Consider the following 22,356-nt stretch of genomic DNA (forward strand, 5'->3'; position numbering starts at 1 on the left):
GGGACACTGAACGAACACTGCTGCTGATGTACGACTGCGCATGGGCTTCATTCTGCCAACGAGAGAGAACGTCTGCAGTGGTATTTGATGTCAGTATACACCCACCCATCAAACACGCACTGCACAAAGTCTCTGACAAGAAGCCTCTCTTAGTGTAAGTATTGCAGAATTTATCTGAGCCATTGCTTTTGTTTTCTGTGGGTGCTATGTTGAATTTATGTCAACTGTGTGCCGAAATCTGACAATTATCCTCAACCAGTTTGCGGCACAGAATATGAGTCAGCTAACTGCTAACTCGGCTATGCTAAAATTTCCGGTATTTTCAACTGGGGATCGTGTTATCTGAAGATATGCGCATCATATAGCTAATCCGCCGGCGTCGTATAATACACGCACAAACACGTTCAATAAAGCCATATGTAAGGACATATTGCTGATTATAACATTCTATTTAATTAAGTTATAATAATAGGGACGTTTTATTTGTCATCAGTGTTTCATTCAGTGATCATACATTAAAGTTTTACACCTAAACTGACACTGATATACAAATATGAATAATTTAGCGAGGTTAAGATAGTTTTGTGTTTGATATTCCAGACAGTGATATACGGCGATAACTATGGTTTAGAAAATATTTTCCAAAATAGGATTACTTGTAAAAAACAGAAAGCTAATAATATTTTTCCAAAGCTTGTTTTCATTATTTTCACTCGATATTATGAGCATTCGACTGCAAAATCCGTCGAAATGTGATTTACCTCAGGAAGAGTTCCTCCTGTTGCAGCGGTAAGGGACCATAGAGAAAGTGCAATTTTCCCTTTTGTTCCCTTTTTCTTATAGCTTGGCGTGTGAACTGCATGTACAATATTAACATTCTGTTTGTAATAGCTTTTTTTGCTAAAGCATAGAGACACGAAATCAACGTTATTCAGTAGAGTAGGGCAGTGCACAACTTTCTCAACCTTTTGTTTCCAGTGTTGCGTACTATTTTCAATGGAAAGTAGCTGCTAAAGCCTGCTCGAAAAGTAGCTAAACGTCGCCAGATGACGTCATCGCGTCGTATTTGCATTCTGCCTAATTTGTCGGTACTGTAGCCTACCTCAGTTTATAATAACGGTTATCTCCCCTAAACCGTGCTCATATTGTTTTTATATAAGTATATAGCCGAATGTCCAGTAAAACGGTTCTCAATTACATATTTTCTGTTAGACAACGGAACGGAACTTAGCTAACGTTACATGTTTATGAGTTTGAAGAAGGTTTATTGTTGTGTTTGGATAAGTAAAATGTATAGAGTCTGTAAATATACGATCTGAAGTCGGAGAGCTCAGAAACCGAACCGGAATGAACTAAAACTCTGATTAGTAGTGAATATAAGCGCATGCCAAGAAAAAACGGTCAAATTAAATGTTTTGAATTAAAACAAAGGAGAAGGCAGCTGCTATGTGATCACTGATTGGTTCCTGCTAACACAGCGTGCACATGCGCAGCTCATTCATGTCTATGGCCCTGTCCCAAATGGCGCACTTCATGCAGACTTTCGGTCTCGTGGACTTAAATTGCGCATGCTCGCTGAGTCTACGAGTCCGTAGGCCGTCCCATTTAGCATTTTAACACTCTGAAGTGTGCTCAGCAGCGCCCCCTTTGTACCCTTGAAGCGGTCTTCCGCGAAGCCCGCATAGATCCAGGCTTCACGCACTTCAAGTACCCAGGAGTCCTTGCGAAAGGCCAATCAGACAACTGGTGTGAAGAGCTCTTTCGCTCACGGACACAGACAATTGATAACATGGCTGAGAAGAAAATATTTAAGCGTATGTATCATTATGGTTTTTATGACTGTGTACATTTTACCAGTTGTTACCTACAGTTTATACAAACATTACGGTCATCGACAAGTGGTTGATGTCTCAAACATAGTAATAGCGCGCTGAATAATAGGCTGATCGCCAGACATGGGGACTTGTGACTTGGTGACTTGGACTCGAGTCGACTCGAGTCGCTATTTTTATGACTTGTGACTTGACTTCACAAAAAATAAAATACTTGAGACTTGACTCGGACTTGGAAGTTAAAGACTCGGGACTTGACTTGACTTGAGAGACGAAGACTTGAATGACTTGAGTGTTAATCACATCATGTTTTCAGTTTGAATATAAAATATATAAATTATTTTAAAAAATAAAGTTGGTCCAGCTGGAGCGCAGGCTGAGAATAGTTTTGTCATGACTGGATCACGACACTATAGGCTATCATCAGCCATGCCCTCTCGTACCTTACGCACACCACGCCCACTTAGATCAGATAACCCATCAACATGTCAGCCGGAGGGGTAACGTTACCGAGGGTCATCGTTTTCGGCTTCAAAAATGATTATCAAGATGGTAAAAGACGAACAGCGCTTTGCAAGACATGCAACGTTAAGATCGCGGACAGCCAGACGACAACCTCCAATTTCGTCCGCCATTTGAAGAGCCATTCTGCCCAGTAAGTGCTTGTCAATTTGTTAATTTTATCTGGTTAGTTGGTAGTTAGCTAATGTAATAATAGCAGGGTTCCCACGGGTCCTTGAAATCCTTGAAAGTTTGTGAATCTGAAAAATAAAATTCAAGGCCCTGGAAAGTTCTTGAAAATAAACGTACATATACAGGTCCTTGAAAGTGCTTGAATTTATTTTGTGCAAGAAGTTTTCTGGAAAAAAAATCTGTCCATTAATTTTTTATTTCGCCAACACTTCGTGGCTTATGCTGCATACTAGCCTGCTTGATTTACGTTAGTTACGCGCATTTAAGTGTTTCCCGCGCGAGGTACTTTGTTTTGTACGTTGCCATGACGTTCACGCGCGCTGGTACCTCAACGTTTCCCACTCACAGACATTGCAAAAATAGGCTTATGGATATACTCTGAGTGTGTGTGTGTGTGTGTGTGTGTGTGTGTGTGTGTGTGTGTGTGGGAGTGTGAGAGCGGAGTGTGTGTGTGTGTGTGAGTGAGTGAGTGAGTGTGGGTGTGGGAGTGTGGGAGAGAGAGTGTGTGAGAGAGTGAGTGTGTGTGTGAGGGAGTGTGGGAGAGAGAGTGTGTGAGAGAGTGAGTGTGTGTGTGTGTGTGTGTGTGAGCGCGAGAGTGAGTGTGGGTGTGGGAGAGAGAGTGTGTGTGAGTGGGTGTGTGAGAGAGAGAGAGAGAATGTATGAGAGAGGGTGAGAGAGAGAGAGTGTGTGAGAGAGAGTGTGTGTGTGAGAGAGAGAGGAGAAATGTAACAAAGTTTAATGTATGTAACTGTGTTTGAGAGAGAGAGAGGGAGGTGTTCAGAGAGGAGTCTGTTGGATGTTAAGCTGTTATATGTTTTATGGACTCAATGTTGAAAATTTAAAACATTTCAAACACTGTTGGCAGAAGTGAAAAATAAATAATTTTATGAAGTTACAATTTTGTTTGATTCCATGATGTATTTTACTGAACATGAGTATTGTAATTTACTGACAGTTACTTATATCTTGTCTTTTCACTTTATTATGATCAGATTCTGCAGGTAAAATTACAATAATAAGGTGACTTGACTTGGACTTGACTTGACATAGCCTGTGACTTGACTTGGACTTGACTTGCCCAAGAAAAAAGTACTTGGGACTTACTTGAGACTTGAAGGTTAAGACTTGAGACTTACTTGAGACTTGCACATGTGTGACTTGGTCCCATCTCTGCTGATCGCATAACGATTCATTATATAGAACCGAATGGCAGGGCTTTACTGAGTCATATGTAAGTGAAGTATGGATATTTAAACCTGTAAATTAAAAACGACATAAAAAAAAACAAGGTACACATAAAAAATATAAAATACATATATATATATATATAAAGAAAAAAGAAAATTAAACAGTAAATCAAATAATAATGACTTAATGCATTAACGACTTTTGACAAGTTATATGTTTATCTACAAAGTCAATAACATTTACTTGCTTACCCTTTCCTCCGTGCATAACATCAGCATTTGTATGCATGAAAAATAATCTTGTCTTCTACGACGTCGGAGCGTATAAATGTGATTTCTCTGCATGGCAAGCCATCTCGCAAACACAATAGTAAAAACAACAACAATAGGCAGCATATTTCCCCGAACCGAACCTGCAGCTCCTGTGCAACAATAACCACGCTTCACGATCGAGTCTGTCCCAAAAATACTTCTCAATGCGCCCTTGTGGACTTGCGCGAGGGGCCCTATAAGTCTGCACTACATGATGTCACCGAAGTGTGGACTCTGAGGAAGTCCACAAGTCCGGAGTGTGCCATTTGGGACAGGGCCTGTGTCCGCTGGCGTGCAGTCAACGGAATGTGCTGCTCCTCTCAGCCGCTCACTGAACAGAGCAGACGCAGCGGGGAAGTAAGACCTCACGCTTGCAGTACTGGCGATATTTGGAATTTGGAAAGTTGCTAAGGTTTGTCCAAAAAGTCGCTAGATTTGTTTCCCCCCCGGGGATCCGGTAGACTAGTCGGTTGAACTGAGAACTGCACGCCCAAAAGTTTCTTTTTGTAATGGCTTTTTTGTTGAAAAACAATACATATAATATTTTTCTCAAAAGTGGTTAAAGGAATAGTTCACCCAAAAATGAAGTCTGTAATTATTTACTCACCCTCATGTTTTTTTCAAACCCGTTTCACCTCCGTCGAACATAAAAGGAGATGTTTAGTAGAATGTTCAGTTTGAGCCATTTTCTTTCATTGTGGCTCCTAAGTGCAGCTTTAAGCCATTTGTGCAATGTCAGTGGGCATGGCCATGAAGTTTTAGGATTTTCGTCTAAAAGTCTAGGCACAAGTGGGTTTGGCGAAATGTTTTGCGCAAAGTGATAATGGGCTGGGTCAAATTTTATTCTGAGTTTTTTCTCCGGTTATTGCACTTATCACATGATATAGTCCATTTCCTGTCATACACCAGCAAAATAAAGATAGCATATTTAAGAAGTTTGTAGTGTAAATGGACTGCTTGCAATTAATTAGAAGGATAGAAATATTTCTATCACAGTGACATGCTCCTTTTATAAGCATAGAAAATGTAATTCTCATCAGGATTTGTATATATGTTCTGTTAAATTATAGAGAATGTTAATATTATGAATAATTTTCATCTACTGAGACACAAATAATGGCTAGTATTAATTGTGATTGTACCGGCATGCACTTCTTCTACTGGCCAATTTCGAAAATTGTAATTCATTTATTGAAACATGAAAAAATTAAACCAAACGATTTCTAAATTAAAATTACACTTAAACATAAAAAAAAAAAAAAAATCATACCAAATTCAAATATTTTACTCTCTCCAACTTCTTTCACCGGCACCTTTTGCAGTGGCTTAAAATCACTACGAAAACAGGTGAAAAAATACCTTTACAAATTAGTTCATAAATACAATTGTAAATATAAACATAATAATAATAATAGAAAAATAAACCATGACCTATAGATATTTCAACACAAATTTCATACATTTTTGTATCATAAATGGTGATCGTCTGGGACATACTTTGATGTTGCACTATATTTTCAGTGTTTGTTCATGAACTTTATTAAAACCTGCTGTAGGAATCTCCAAACTGCAAATGCAGGAACTGCGTTTAGACTTTACACTGAAAACAGACCTGCTTTTGACCTACTACTCAGGAAAATTGCACTTTGCACCACTTCATTAACATACAGTACACCCACAGATGTACTCTCACCCATGGCCACTTGTGCTTTGCACTGGTACAAAAATTGCCCTTAAATTAGTACACTCACTAACATTGGATAAGATGTAGCGCACGGCATTACGTGTTCTCTCATTTTTCTCTTTCTAATTGTTACAGAGATATTAAACATCTCAGCGATTAACGAAACATGCCTGGAAACCTCTTAAAAAATCCAAATGGAGATGGTAAGCCTTTTTTGTACCCTCTCTAGTTTAATTTGCCTAATAACATGTCCAAAACTGCATGTACAATACATGCATCACAGGAGATTTATGTAATTGTTGCCGTTTGTTTTTCTTCTGAAAGTCATGAAAATTGCCACCACATTGACATTACAGCACATCTCAAATTCTGTTTTGTGTTTAATATAATTCAGTGGTGGAAATTACACCACAACTGTGGGACATTTTTTTATATTTTTTTGTTGTTGAAATTATTAAGTTCAGGCTTGAAACTCTGAATATCATTAACAGATAGGTTCTTTGAACTTGTAATCTGTTAGCCAATCAGTACAGATGGTGTAAGGTGATTGGCTTTCCAATAACAAGTCAAAAGACCTATCAACTTGCGTAGTCTCTCTTTGCCTAGCATTTACATTTTCTCAGTTTGCAAGTAAGCCAGTTTTAATGCAGCACACTGCAAGTTTTTTCTCTGAAACCCTCCTCCTCCCCAGCTGCACTTGTCTAGATCTGCTACATGGGGATTTTACATGGGCATCTAATTAATGTCTAATTGTGCAGCTGCAGGTCAAACTGTACATGTTTGATGCAGCATGTCTGGTGTTTATCTAATTGTGCAGAAGCATGTTCAGATGATTGACTCATGTGTCTGTGAATGTTAGCACTAGCAAGTATCTGTACTTGATCTGCAGCAGCAGCAGCATTGCAGATCCAGTCCACCAAGACCAACATCCAATCAATATATCATTCTCATATTAACATGCAAAATGTCATTGTCACATGATGAATATTAAAATTGCGTTCTACTTGTTTCTATTATAATAGTTTAAAACATGAAATTTATTGTTTTGTTTGTTTTTAATGGATTTTATAATTTTTGTGTTATTGAATAGTGAATACAAAAAATCTGGATCAGGTACAAGGCCAAAAAATTGCATTCTATGCATAAAAAAAAAAATGAAAAGTACCAAAAATAAATGAAGGCCTGGTGAAAAAGTTTCCAAGTCAGTTTTAATGTGACATTTATAAAAAATAAAAAAAAACAACAAAAAACAAGTGTTGGGGGTCCACCCTTAAAAGTGCACTTAGGGCTGGGACGATTACCGCAATACCGCGGTCACGTGACTCCAACCGCGGGTCTGAGCTTGTCACCGTCGTCACCGCAAAAAACAAAAACAAAAAAAAACATTGGCTTGCACATGTGTGCACGTTGTGTCTAATGACATGGATTCATTGATTCTAATGATATGGATTATGTCTAATGATATTAGCCTACATGGATTCAAGGTTTTCTAAAGAAAACTTATCAAAATATGGAGCAAATCCGACCTTTCGCGAGTTGGGGAGCGCAATGTTCCATGACACATAATAACATTCCATTTGTATTAGAGATGAGCGGATGGGCTATTATTATTTAATCCGCAACCGCATCACAAAACTCATCTGTCCGCACCAACGTTTTTTGATACATTTTCAAAACCGCATCCGCGGCGCTGACTGTTTTAAGGTCTGAGCGATGCAAGGCGCTGCTGCCGCGAGGCTAGAAAGCTCTTGGCTGTTCTAGAAAGGAGACTGATCCAATGCAGCAAAGATATTTTAAAGGCTAAAGTCCCTAGTAGGCTATAGCCTATTGGCTATGTTGTATCCCCAGAATATCAGCAGTGAAGTCCGTTTCCGATTGGCGCACAGGGATAAAAATAAATAAATAAATAGTAACGCATCATCGGCAAGCCTGACTACTAGGCTACTGTAGCCTAAAATTTTATCATTTTGTTTTGAATTTTGTTTAAAATGCATTTTAAGATTTCTATTTATTTCTCATGTCTGTGAGGCAGTAGGCCTAGCCGCCGAGTTTCGGTTCATTTATGAGAGAGCTCACGCGCAAGAGATCGCATCGGCGCTTCCACGTCCTGCTGCTGATTATATGTCTGCTATATTTGCTTCTTATTTATTAATTCCAGGCAATTAGTTAATGAAACAGTGATTAAAATTAAGATACAATTTATACAAAACGAAATTTTAAGTTAAAGAAAGGCTTTCTACAAAACAAAACTTAATAAAGTGGTCAAAATCATGTCTGACCCATCTTCAATGCGAATGTATCTGAGAATAATCTTAAATAAGGAAATCTATACAGTCATTAGTTCATGCCAAATTACTGCTTGATGAAAATTTGACTATTTAAAATTGTGCTCGTTTTTTTTCTTCGGATGTAGGTGACAGTATTTAAAGTCTGTCTATCAAAAGCGACTTCTGATGTGTGCGCCAAAGTCTGTCGGGGGGGGGGACTTCTCTGATCCAATGTAATGTATTTAATGCGGTTTACCGCTATACCGCGGGAATATATTGCTTTTCAACCGCGGTTAGAAAAAATCCATACCGCCCCAGCCCTAGGTGCACTCTGTAACTTTTGTGTTTTTTACATAATGCCTAATGACACCTAGTGGCGTGGATGCATTATCATTCAAACTCAATAGTTTTCAGTAACAGATGCCATATGGCGTTATTTCCCTGTCAAATGTCGAGAGCGCATTATTGTAGCGCGAAAGTACATTAATGTTATCTTGTGGCCTGAATCCCTCTGCTCGCCTGAATATAATGCGCGGCGCGAATCCCTCTGCTCGCGCATGGAACTGGGCGTAGCTCTCAGATACACGCTGTTCTTGAAAGAATTTTCTCTGCGCTCGCTCAGAGAATATGCCTGCACTTAAAGCGTGTTCATTGCAATCGCTGAATCTCTCCTCTTACGCTTAAAGTAAGCGTGTTTGTGCTTACACTGTGTCCCGTGCGTTCGCGCATGCCCAAGTACTCTTCTCTTCGATTTCTTTCTCTTTGCTCTTGGCATAAACGCTGTCAAAGCGGCAACAACCAATCAGAAAAGGCTTCAACGACTGACCAATGAAAACGCGACATCGTACATGGAATCTTATTGGTTGATATTGAACCGCACATGTTCATGTGTTCAATCAAGACGATTCAATTCAATCAAGACGAGCCGAGATGGATCCATAGAATCGGCGATCTCAGGTAAACAGTTTTATTTGTTTTGATGTTAAATTTGTCAAATGTATCTTAGAAATGTCTGGGAAGAGGGCGATTGGATTATTTTACATATAAATGACCTAGACTGTCAACCACATTCATACTGCAGAGCTATGCCCATTGTAGTGAGATTTTTGAGCCAAATAGATTTGAAAGCCGATTCCAAAAGGCAAAAATAATATTTTACGTCTGATAATTAACATTTAAAGCCCTGTTTTAAGATCGTTTCTGATGAAATAGAGCGGTTAAGATTGAAAGATTGGTTAGGGTTAGACCACTAGGAGGCCTTCTGGCCCATATATATCTGCGTCTCATATTGACGCGTTGGTTTTATGACGCCTTGGTCCAAATTTTAATCTTAACCGTTCTATTTCATCAGAAACGATCTTAAAACAGGGCTTTAAGTGTAAAATACCGAACTTGTCCTTTAATCAAAATGCCTCTGATTGGCCAAACTGCATTAATTAAGCTCAACAGAAAGTGGGTGATTGATTAACGTAACACTCAACGCTGCAATCGCGATAAAGAAAATCTATTGCAGATGACACTTTTCATTTCATATCACTTCATTACGTGACAGCCATAATAGATATAGGACTAGCATAATTTTACGGGGGCATGTTGCCACCTTATCTCCCCAAGTCTTTTTTCAGATTTTAATTTAGCAGTTGATCTCGCTCACGTACTTAATGTTTAATCACTGGTGTGATTGCACGAGACAATGTGTTAATTATCAGGCGTAAAATATTATTTTTGCCTTTTGGAATCGGCTTTCAAATCTATTTGGCTCAAAAATCTCACTACAATGGGCATAGCGCCTGTAGTATGAATGTGGTTGACAGTCTAGGTCATTTATATGTAAAATAATCCAATCGCCCTCTTCCCAGACATTTCTAAGATACATTTGACATATTTAACATCAAAACAAATAAAACTGTTTACCTGAGATCGTCGATTCTGCGGATCCATCTCGGCTCGTCTTGATTGAATTGAATCGTCTTGATTGAACACATGAACATGTGCGGTTCAATATCAACCAATAAGATTCCATGTACGATGTCGCGTTTTCATTGGTCAGTCGTTGAAGCCTTTTCTGATTGGTTGTTGCCGTTTTGACAGCGTTTATGCCAAGAGCAAAGAGAAAGAAATCGAAGAGAAGAGTACTTGGGCATGCGCGAACGCACGGGACACAGTGTAAGCACAAACACGCTTACTTTAAGCGAAGAGGAGAGATTCGCGATTGCAATGAACACGTTTTAAGTGCAGGCATATTCTCTGAGCGAGCGCAGAGAAAATTCTTTCAAGAGCAGCGTGTATCTGAGAGCGCGCGCCCAGTTCCCGCGCGCGAGCAGAGGGATTCGCGCTCGGCGCATTATATTCCGCGCGCGAGCAGAGGGATTCGCGCTCGCGCATAACATTAATGTACTTTCGCGCTACAATAATGCGCTCTCGACATTTGACAGGGAAATAATGCCAATGTATAAATTCACTCTTCACAGTAAGCCATTATTCATTTAATCCTTGAGTGAAAGTATCCATAAACATGGTGGTTACTGAGATTAAACGAGTACAGTTCGGATGGTCATGTTATTCTAACATAGCTGCCCCCATGAGGAGACCCTCTCCAAGTAGAATAAAACAGCATTTATAAGGTTACTGATATGACTGGAGTCTTCATCTCTTGTTAGTGCTAATGATTTTATACACGTTTCAACATTACAATGAATGTCTTTAGGGGTAAATCTTTTTAATGAGCAAAAAATTACTAAGTGCACCTTTAAGAAAAGAAAACTGCACAAAGTCGAAGAAACACCCATATACAGTGAGGAAAATAAGTATTTGAACACCCTGCTATTTTGCAAGTTCTCCCACTTAGAAATCATGGAGGGGTCTGAAATTGTCATCGTAGGTGCATGTCCACTGTGAGAGACATAATCTAAAAAAAAAAATCCAGAAATCACAATGTATGATTTTTTAACTATTTATTTGTATGATACAGCTGCAAATAAGTATTTGAACACCTGAGAAAATCAATGTTAATATTTGGTACAGTAGCCTTTGTTTGCAATTACAGAGGTCAAACGTTTCCTGTAGTTTTTCACCAGGTTTGCACACACTGCAGGAGGGATTTTGGCCCACTCCTCCACACAGATCTTCTCTAGATCAGTCAGGTTTCTGGGCTGTCGCTGAGAAACACGGAGTTTGAGCTCCCTCCAAAGATTCTCTATTGGGTTTAGGTCTGGAGACTGGCTAGGCCACGCCAGAACCTTGATATGCTTCTTACAGAGCCACTCCTTGGTTATCCTGGCTGTGTGCTTCGGTCATTGTCATGTTGGAAGACCCAGCCTCGACCCATCTTCAATGCTCTAACTGAGGGAAGGAGGTTGTTCCCCAAAATCTCGCAATACATGGCCCCGGTCATCCTCTCCTTAATACAGTGCAGTCAGCCCTGTCCCATGTGCAGAAAAACACCCCCAAAGCATGATGCTACCACCCCCATGCTTCACAGTAGGGATGGTGTTCTTGGGATGGTACTCATCATTCTTCTTCCTCCAAACACGGTTAGTGGAATTATGACCAAAAAGTTCTATTTTGGTCTCATCTGACCACATGACTTTCTCCCATGACTCCTCTGGATCATCCAAATGGTCATTGGCAAACTTAAGACGGGCCTTGACATGTGCTGGTTTAAGCAGGGGAACCTTCCGTGCCATGCATGATTTCAAACCGTGACGTCTTAGTGTATTACCAACAGTAACCTTGGAAACGGTGGTCCCAGCTCTTTTCAGGTCATTGATCAGCTCCTCCCCTGTAGTTCTGGGCTGATTTCTCACCTTTCTTAGGATCATTGAGACCACACGAGGTGAGATCTTGCATGGAGCCCCAGTCCGAGGGAGATTGACAGTCATGTTTAGCTTCTTCCATTTTCTAATGATTGCTCCAACAGTGGACCTTTTTTCACCAAGCTGCTTGGCAATTTCCCGTAGCCCTTTCCAGCCTTGTGGAGGTGTACAATTTTGTCTCTAGTGTCTTTGGACAGCTCTTTGGTCTTGGTCATGTTAGTAGTTGGATTCTTACTGATTGTATGGGGTGGACAGGTGTCTTTATGCACCTAATGACCTCAAATAGGTGCATCTAATTTAGGATAATAAATGGAGTGGAGGTGGACATTTTAAAGGCAGACTAACAGGTCTTTGAGGGTCAGAATTCTAGCTGATAGACAGGTGTTCAAATACTTATTTGCAACTGTATCATACAAATAAATAGTTAAAAAATCATACATTGTGATTTCTGGATTTTTTTTTTTTAGATTATGTCTCTCACAGTGGACATGCACCTACGATGACAATTTCAGACCCCTCCATGATTTCTAAGTGGGAGAACTTGCAAAATAGCAGGGTGTTCAAATACTTATTTTCCTCACTGTATGTCTAATGTTGAGTGTGTATTTTAGATGCAATTAGTGGTCCAAATTTTATTTAACCTTTTTAATTCTTTGCACTTTCTTTTAAGTCTTGTGATTTGACAAATTAATTTTTAAAACTTACAAATATTACACGCAGTCTGTAATAAGTTGTGTAAGTTGTATAAGTGCTATATAAAAAGGTCTGACCCATAAAATGCACCTTTAATAACTAACTAAACTTCATGCATATGTTCTAATGTCTATCTTTTCCAGAGGATTTGGAACACTGGGAGTTGACAGAGAATGGAGGTGATCAATGGAGGACTGAAGACATGCCAGGAGATTGTGGACATTCATTTAGTGATGAATCTGTGACTAAATACTTCAGCACATCTTTCGAGTAAGATATTAGACTAGATAAGTTTAGTTGAGTCAAAATTATTTTAGAAAAGAAAGTTATCAGGTACTGTTGTGTACTGGGATACTGTTTGTACTGTATATGTGAAATATGTGTGTGTCGAATCATTGATTGTTTGTCTGTCCACTCTTCCAGGCCGTGTCTAAAGAGACAAGTGATTGACTTGATTGAAGAAGGTTTCGACCCTGAAAATCTAGACATTGCACAGCCAGCTGTGGATGTGGTGGACTGGTAAGCCCTTGCTAACTGTGATTTCTATGTGTTTGTTTTGTCATGCTGTCTATTTAGATTAATACTGCCTAATTTCTTTCGAATGTCTGTGTGTAGGTACTGTAGCCGAACAGACTGTGGATGTATTTATAAGATTATTGTGACTTTGCTTGATGAAAACCAAGAGGTCATTGCTGAATTTAAACCTGATTGTGTGACATTGGACCCTGATACTGATGACTGCTCTTGGAATCAGGTGTGCTTTCCTGTGACCTCAGTGACTTACATAGTATAAACCCAAATATTAAAGTCAACATGAAACAGCGTTCACAGATTATTTACTTCCGTAAAGTGAAATATTTACATAAAAGAACATGTAGGACAGCACTTGATTTTATCCATCAGTAATTAAGTGGATGGCAAAAAGTGGTCTACACTAAAAAAATAACAACTGTTAGAATTCTCCTTTGTTCATATTACTGAAAATATGCATGCAACCAAGTGAACTTAAGTTGCTTCACTTCCAAGCTTAATCTATTTTTATTTTTAAAACATAATTTTCTTTGTTGTGCTAACAGAACAATAACATTTTACAATAAGACCAGACCTGTGTGTTAAGAAAGTAAAAAGGATCGGTTTTGATTTCATGCTGACTTTAAAACAAATCCAAATGCCTGAGCTTTGGAGGAACCAATTGAAAAATTGTTTTAGAGTGCTTGAAAGAATCCTCTTGATAAAGACTTTATATTATCACTTCTTTCAAAGGTGAGCCACACATTTACAGACTATGGTCCTGGACTTCGGTACATCTCTTTCGAGCATGGCGGTCAAGACAACAAGTTCTGGCAAGGCTGGTTTGGGGTTCGAGTGACCGGGAGCTCTGTTACCATAAACCTCTAGAGACAAACACCAATCAGATGACAGAATGTTACTGATTGGCTGAAACTGACCAATCTGCTCCTAGCATCTTGCTTACGTTTGCACATAATTCTAATAACTCAACAAACAAGCTTTTGAAATGTTACAGTAAACATGCAGCTTAACCTGAAATGCTAGTCACTGATTTCACTTTATTTTTAGCACTTGAGATGATTGTTTTCTTTTCTGTGTATATTAACACTTTACTACCTCTGTTTGCTGAATAATCCTCTGAAAACTAATACACAAGTACATATATAATGCATTTCTTCTGAAGTTGTGTGCAATAGATCTTCAGTCATAATCACCTTCATAGATTCAGATTAAATATTACATTGCTTGAATATTCTGTGAGAAAATCAAATATACTATGCAAAGGCACATGTAACATGTTAGAAATATTAAAGGAATGAAAATGTATTCTTATCTCTTGAGCTTTCCTTATCAACAAAGTTTATATTCTATATATAGATTTGCATTCATATTTTTGTGTTATTACAACATGACTTTGAAACCATGTTGCTGAATGACAATGCGACTGACATGACAGCCTAGCGGGTCAATGTTTTCCCTTTGAAAGTGGCAGGTTTTGCATGGAACTCAATGGGGATCTTATTTTGAAAAACACCCTTCTACCAGATGACTATTAATTTACTGTGAGATGCTGGAAAATAAAGGTATAGTTAATCCACAAATATAAATTTCTTTTGGTTGAACTATCCCTTTGTGGCTCAGAGGAGGAAAGTTTTACATTAGAGATGTCAGTTATAAACTGATGGAATAACAGGACTGCATCTGCAAACTCTTCTCAAATAGAGCAAGTAACATATAATGGTGCAATGCTGTATTTACTAGAAACCAGTGGCATCTCAGGGTCGTTATATCTGGTGGGACATAATCAATTGCAAAATTCTCCAGCCTGATCTCATTAAATTTACACAAACATGACATAATTTTTGCAATTTAAAATGCACGTGCTGTATATCACGTTTGGCTGCAGGTTTCCAGTGAAATGTCCAGCTGGGGGTGCAAAAAGCGAGTAAAATGGTAAAATGACGTATTCAGACGATAGTTTAAAGTGAATTTTGGATGGATGTTTTAAAATATAAATGAGACATTTAAAAAAGACATCCAAATCAATGCCTAAACCTAATCATTAGTGTTTTAAAATATAAATGAGATGTTAAAAAAAAAACATCCTCACCTTATCAATGCATAAATCTAACCATTAGGGTTTTAAAATGCAGAGGCAAAATGAAAAAAAAAAAAATCACATGTTCTGAAGCAACCACATCATTTTGTGCCACTTCTATAATTCTGTAACGTCACATGCCAACTTGAGATCATGGCTGGACTTGAACTGCATTCCTTCAACTCTTATGTCCAAAATCCTGCTGTGGTTGCCAGAATAATTACGTAAAAAATACAGTAAAAATGTAAACAACTTTACAGAACAGCCTGTAAATTTGACTGTTGAAACCATTGTAATTAACATGACCACAATGGCACTGTAAAAAAAAAAAAAAAATTTGTTAAATTTACAGTAAAAAAATACATCAAAAGCATTCTGAAACTATAAAAATCAGCTTTTTGCATTATAAGGTATTGTTAATCTCCGTAGAAACTACAGAAGGGCACATGATGACAAGAGCAATGACCAATAAACATGTAGAAACTCACACAAACACTAAACACCATCAGGGTAACGTGACACTTAAATAATGCAGTTAACATTAACAAAACTACAAATATAACACAGAACACCCCAGTGTAAGTAACTGATATTAAAAATAAGAAGAAACATAACTATTCCCATAAAATATAATGAAATATGATTGGTCATGCAGGCAATAAATGTTATAATAAATATAAATAATAAATAATACAAATTTTTTATATTTAAAATTTATTATTTCTTAAAATTGTATATTCATAAGTCCAAATTATCAAAGAAAATCTCTGTTTTTATATTTAAGTGTTGAATTACACTTAAATATATATATATATATATATATATATATATATATATATATATAGCGCCAAAATTTGGAATAATAGTTTGGTACAGATTTTGCCGTTTCAGAAGGAAATTGGTACTTAAATTCACCAAAGTGGCATTCATCTGATCATAAAGTATAGTCAGGACATTACTGATGTATAAAAACAACACCTTCACTATTTGAAAAAAGTAATTTAGGATAAAATCTAGACAGGCCCCATTTCCAGCAGCCATCAATCCAACATCTTATCCTTGAGTAACCATGTTAAATTGCTAATTTCGTACTAGAAAATCACTTGCCATTATATCAAACACAGCTGAAAGCTATTTGGTTCATCAAATGAAGCTTAATATTGATATTATATTAATATTTGTTTTTGAGTTGCCACAGTATGCAACAGACTGGCATGTCTTAAGGTCAATATTAGGTAAAAATGTAAAAAAAGAAACCGCTTTCTCTAGAAACTCATCAGTCAATCATTGTTTTGAGGAATGAAGTCTATACAATTCTTGAAATTGTCAAAAAACTGAAGGTTTTAAACAAAGGTGTACACTATAGTCTTCAAAGACAAAGGACAACTGGCTCTAACAAGGACAGAAAGAGATGTGGAAGGCCAGATTTACAACTAAACAAGAGGATAAGTACATCAGAGTCTCTAGTTTGAGAAATAGACACCTCACATGTCCTCCGCTGACAGCTTCATTGAATTCTACCCACTCAACACCAGTTTCATGTACAACAGTAAAGTGAAGATTCAGGGTGCAGGTGTTATGGGAAGAGTTGCAAAGAAAAAGCCACTTTTGAAACATAATAAAAGAAGAAAAGGTTAGAGTGGGCAAATAAACACAGACATTGGACAACAGATAATTGGAAAAGAGTGTTATGGATCTTAACACCATTGAGCTTTTGTGGGATCAGCTAGACAGTAAGATGAGTGAGAATTGTCCAACAAGTCAGCCACACCTATGGTAAGTGCTACAGGAAGTGTGGGGTGAAATGTCACCAGAATATCTGGGCAAACTGACAGCTAGAATGCCAAGGATCTCCAAAGCTGTCATTGCTGCACGTGGAGGATTTTTTGATAAGAACCCTTTGAAATAGTTTAATAAGTTCTGAATGTTTTTTTTTCAAATTGTAATAGTAATTTTTCACATTATATCCTGTCTATACATTGTGATCAGTTGAATACCAGTTTGGAGAATAAAAGTACCAAATCTGTACATTTTATTCCAAACTTTTGGCTGCCAGTATGTGTTTGTTTGTGTGTGTTTATATATATATATATATATATATATATATATATATATGTTAATCTTTTATGGTGTACAACATATAAGAGAGTACAAGGTGTTTTGGTTTCTGTAACCCTTTTGCAATGTTTTTTCTTTCCTGTTCTTTGTTGTAAATGTTTGAAAAATCCAAAATGCCCCACACATAACAAATGAGTACGATTAAATGGCTTTAAGGACCTTTATAATTATAGAATTTCTAAAAAGAATATATATATTACTGTTTTGTGTAATGGATATCAAACAAGGTTAATATGTGGAAATTATAATATTTCTTTAAATACATTTAAGATGATACCAAGCATTTTGCACAACATCTTGTGAGCCGCAGCTCCACCTGCCCTTAAATGTAGAGTGATAATGATAAAAAGTCCACATGCACATTTTGAAAAACAAAAGGCCATCTACAAACTATCCTTAATAACACTAAGATTTATTTTAAAACAAACAAACACTACAAAAACTGGTAATGGTCAAAGGAACATTAGCCATCACAGTACGTTACACATGGAAAAAATAAACTTAAAGAGATGGTTTACTTAAAAACATTTTTTTCTATAATTTACTCACCCTCATGCCATCCCAGATTTGTATGGCTTTCTGTCATCTGCTGAACACAAAGTTTTATAGAAGAAGATTTATCAGGTCTGTAGGTCCATAAGATGCAAGTGAATGGCAACCAGAACTTAGACAGCCCAAAAATTACATCAAAGCAGCATACAAGTAATCCATAAGACTCCAGTGGTTAAAATACATTTCTTAAGATGCGATAGGTGTAGGTGAGAAGCAGAGCAATATTAAAGTGCTTTTTAACTATAAATTCTTCTCCCTGCCTAGTAGGTGGCGATATGCACGAAGAATGTGAATCGCCAAAAACAAAAGAAGAATGTTAAAATGAAAGTGAAAGTGGAGATTTATGGTGAAAACAAGCACTTAAATATTGATCCATTTCTCTCCCACACCTTTCATGTTTCTGAAGATATGGATTTATCCACTAGAGTTGTATGGATTACTTTTATGCTGCCTTTATGTACTTTTGGAACGTCAAAACGCTGGCACCCATTCGCTTGCAGAAAAAAATGTATTCTAAAAATATTAATTTATGTTCAGCAGAAGAAAGTCATACACATCTGGGATGGCATGAGGGTGAGTAAATGATGAGAGAATTTTCATTTTTGGGTGAACTATCCATTTAATGATAAGAGACAGTATTTTATTTAGTTTTTTTTTTTATCCTTCAGATACATCTAAATTGATGTTATGCAGTCACAGATAAAATACTTTCTCATTTTTGTATGTCATAGAAAAATGCTTTAATTATAATTGACATAATTGACAAAAACTCAATACTCTTTTTCTTTGTTACAAGAGTGGGTGTGTGATAAATAAAACGTGGTGTCATTACAGCTTTGTAACAGTTATGTAAATACTGTCCAACATTTGATAAGCAATTGTGCACTCCTTCACAATTAAAGAACTTAGCTCCAATACAACCAAACACTCTCTGATTAGTGATTAATACATTGTGGTTTGGATGACATGGGCTGAACAGTTATTATATGGTTTACAATAATAAAAACTAAATAAAAGGTCATAATATCTGTGCATATGTTTGCTCTCAATGATGCCGTTGGCGACCCTCACAGAGTTTTTCCTCATTCCCCTTGTGTTTGCATCTGCTTACAGAATGCCTCAAACTGCTGCTGTTCAAGTTCAGTCATGACTTTGTTTAGGGCGTAAATCTGTAATACACCAGCAACAAAGAACAAACTGAGATGCATTGAAATGAAATGTGCACAAATCCTTAACCCTTGTGCGATCTTCGGGACATTTTTGTCTTATTCATTTTTGTTTTTTCCAATAATTTTGGCTGTGTTAACGCCAACAACATATATTTTGTCAAAGGTGTGAATTTTTGGGGAAATTTTTATATTTCAAACGTAGTTCCTATTAATACATCTATAATACAATGTGCGCACAAAATATTTACACCAGGACCTTCAGGACAAAAATGTCCCCACTGAACCAATTAAAACGGCAATATTTGATCCCAGTGCCATTAAAGCATAAAATCATGAATTCTATGATATTATGCTTTCATTCCAGAGCCCTGGCTTCAAAATTTACATTTGTATTATTTTCCACCAGATGGCGCCATTTTTCTCATGTTTAGACTTTGGAGCAAATACATGCTTTTTACCTATTTTCTGTATTATAGAGCATGTATTATATATTGCGTAGGTGTGTTGGTATGGATTTCAGAGTTTGTTATGTATGTGTACTGAGAAATGTGTGCGTATGTGTGTGTATCAAAAATAACAGTGGCATTATGTAAACAAACTGGCATTTAAAGGGTTAAAATCCTGAAAATGAATGAATATTTGGTCAGTGAAAGTGGAAAATAATACTAATATAATATTTTTATGACAGTTTTTGACATGGACACGTTTGTTACACACACAATGTTGTTGCTAATCACTGACATATCCCAGACACAGATAATAATAAAAAAATAAAAAAAAAAAAATAGCCTTAGCATTTAGTATATGGAAAATAATACATTTTTAGTGGTCTTTTTCTTTTCATAAAAAAACAAGTGGCATTATATAAACATCCTGGCATTTAAAGGGTTAAAATGCTGAAAATGAATGAATATTTGGTAGTTAAAAATGTACTAATTAAAAGTGGAAAATAATATGAATATATAATTTTATTGTGGCAGTTTTTTGACGAGGACATTTTTGTCCTCTAAAGACCTCAGGGAAACTTTTTATATATTTATTGACGCACAAGAGTTAAGCAGACTTTACATGCACTCTAAAATAAAGAATGAAAACATAGATGGATGGATGGATAGATAGATAGATAGATAGATATGTATGTACTGATCAGTAATTGTCACCTCTGCTCTCTGCCTCTGTTTGAGCTCTTGTTGAGCTGATTTCTGTTTGGTTCGGTCTCCTCGGGTCGGTGTTTGCTGTTTCTGTTTGTCCTTTCGACATGCGGGCTCCATTTTTTCATATGGCTAATAATGCAGATTATTAAATAAAACAAGGTCTGATTCATTTCCATACTTATTTAGTACGCCAAAATGTTTTGTTGACTAATTATTAGCATTGCTCTGTTGCATATATATATATTGCTTTTGTTAATTATCAAAGGAAAAATGTACCCTGTGAATACAAGAGAAAGAGAAAATGCAAAATACGCTGGAGGAAAAAACAAACAAAAAACTTACCAAGTGATTTGTGACGAAAAGATTCAACAAACGGGATAAAACGGCTGCTGTTAGCAAATGTTGTGTCACTGATAAATAAACCCGGACAGAAAATATACGTGCAGCCAAAAGGTTCCTACATTAGTGTTCAAATATCAGGTTCTTTACAAGTAAAGATCAATCGATAACACTTGCGGCATAATGCTGATTATTTATTATTTATAAAATTATTTCGTCCCTAGTTAATTAATAATAATAATTAAAAAAAAAGAAAATCGCAGTGAGGCAGTGGAAGTGAACATGGCCAAATAATAAACGTTGAAATCGCCAAGAAATACAAATGAAAGTTTTGCTGCTTTTAGTCTATACGTATTCCCTTTAAGGTCATCAATATGCTAGTGTGCTTCCAAATTCGGACAAAATTAGTTTTCAGAAGAAATAAGCATTTAAAATCAGCACTTCACTCTCTTCAGGCTTGACAGACTGAGGCACAGTCATGACGACACAGATGGTTTGAGAAACTTTGTCCCATCAAATAGGGATGGGCGATACCACACTTTTAGGATTCGATTCGATACGATACCGATACTTTTTCTTGCATTTTCATCGATATCGATACCGATACCATTCATTTCTTATTGGCAATTTTTGTCAGTAAAAATATTATTACATTTAAGACAAATCACAAGACAAATACAGACCATTTAAACAAAATTTATTATGGTCAATACATAATAAAATAAAAATTTAAATAACATAAATATGAAAGAAATAAATAAAATTAAATATGAATAATACACATTTCCACTTTTCTTATTTCTCAAAAAGAAAAAAGACCAATCTTGGTAGAAAAAGCTAAAAGGGAAAAAAAAAAAAAAAACTAATACATCATAACAATTTTATGTTTCGAGCCTCTTTTGTAGAAGTAAACATGTAACACTTCACTGAAGCAAAAACAAGACGTCATAAAGATCATAATAAACTAGGATTTACTTATCCTATAAACCTGCATAACAAAGACAGTTGTTCCCTGAGAAAATGAACTTGGAAAAATTAACTAGAAAACTGTCACGCCTTTAGTGCACTCGAGATATGTCGTCACACTTTACTGAAGCTTCAGATTGGTGTTCAGAAAAAGTAGCATATTCACATTTTTTGCTTTAAGATGATTACGCCTCTGGCTGATTATTTCTCCGGCCTTAGAGAAGATTCTCTCTGCTGGAACAGACGTTGCAACAGTTCCGAGGTATTTTTTCGCAACTTTGTTCAGCAGTGGAAATGTGGTTTCATTTTTTTTCACTCCTTGGGATCACCTTTTCCTCCATGTATCTTCTCATTTCAATATATGCATCTGTGTTTGCTGTGCGTTTGCTCTGAAAAGCCACAACCCGACTGTCAAACTCCCGCCATAATCCCTTGGATGATGAACACTCAGCAGGTGACCCTTGTGTCACAGTTGATGCAGTCGCAGCGGCTTCATGTCTGGTTGACTGTGTTTCAGCGCAAGCCATGGCTTGCATCTCTGTGATGATCCGTGATTTAATCATTTCCACATTTGCAGAATCACAGAACACAATGTTTCTGAAGCGAATGTCCAAAAAGTTGCTGACTGCAAGAGTGTGGTTGCGTTCAATGTTTTGGAACCGTCGCTTGCATTGTGCTTCAAGTTGTGAAGCCAGCCTGTTACTCTGCCCAGCAGATGTGGTTGCTTGCTGGAGAAGAGAGACCAGAGATATGACTTTGGAAATTGTCACATACTGCTCTGCTGAAACCTCCTTAGTGGCCTCTTCAAAGGGCCTGAGGACATCAATGGCCTGCCTGATGTGGGACCATTCTCCATCACTTAGGCACATGTTGTTTCTCCCAAGAAGACAAAGTGCAGTTGTGATGGCTTGTTGTTGTTCATACAGTCTGTCAATCATGTACAACACCGAGTTCCATCTAGTATCCA

General features: G+C 37.0%; 2 protein-coding genes across 2 annotated transcripts; one reads left to right on the forward strand and one right to left on the reverse strand.

Annotated features, from left to right (window-relative positions):
• The first annotated feature begins 10 nt into the window (after positions 1-10).
• On the forward strand, positions 11-14,336 carry fbxo2 (F-box protein 2). Its single transcript, XM_052111370.1, has 6 exons — positions 11-154; positions 5,844-5,911; positions 12,627-12,753; positions 12,907-13,002; positions 13,099-13,237; positions 13,747-14,336. The coding sequence occupies exons 2-6, from the start codon at positions 5,875-5,877 to the stop codon at positions 13,879-13,881; spliced, it is 534 nt and encodes a 177-aa protein (XP_051967330.1). The 5' UTR covers positions 11-154; positions 5,844-5,874; the 3' UTR covers positions 13,882-14,336.
• A 3,041-nt stretch (positions 14,337-17,377) lies between these two features.
• On the reverse strand, positions 17,378-20,497 carry svbp (small vasohibin binding protein). The gene is made up of 3 exons (XM_052111371.1): positions 20,427-20,497; positions 20,091-20,213; positions 17,378-18,930 (listed from the first exon to the last, which is right to left on the reverse strand). The coding sequence occupies exons 2-3, from the start codon at positions 20,199-20,201 to the stop codon at positions 18,844-18,846; spliced, it is 198 nt and encodes a 65-aa protein (XP_051967331.1). The 5' UTR covers positions 20,202-20,213; positions 20,427-20,497; the 3' UTR covers positions 17,378-18,843.
• Positions 20,498-22,356: the final 1,859 nt, after the last annotated feature.

This window comes from Xyrauchen texanus, chromosome 39 (genome assembly GCF_025860055.1).
Source record: "Xyrauchen texanus isolate HMW12.3.18 chromosome 39, RBS_HiC_50CHRs, whole genome shotgun sequence".
In the NCBI taxonomy this organism is placed as follows: Eukaryota; Metazoa; Chordata; class Actinopteri; order Cypriniformes; family Catostomidae; genus Xyrauchen; species Xyrauchen texanus.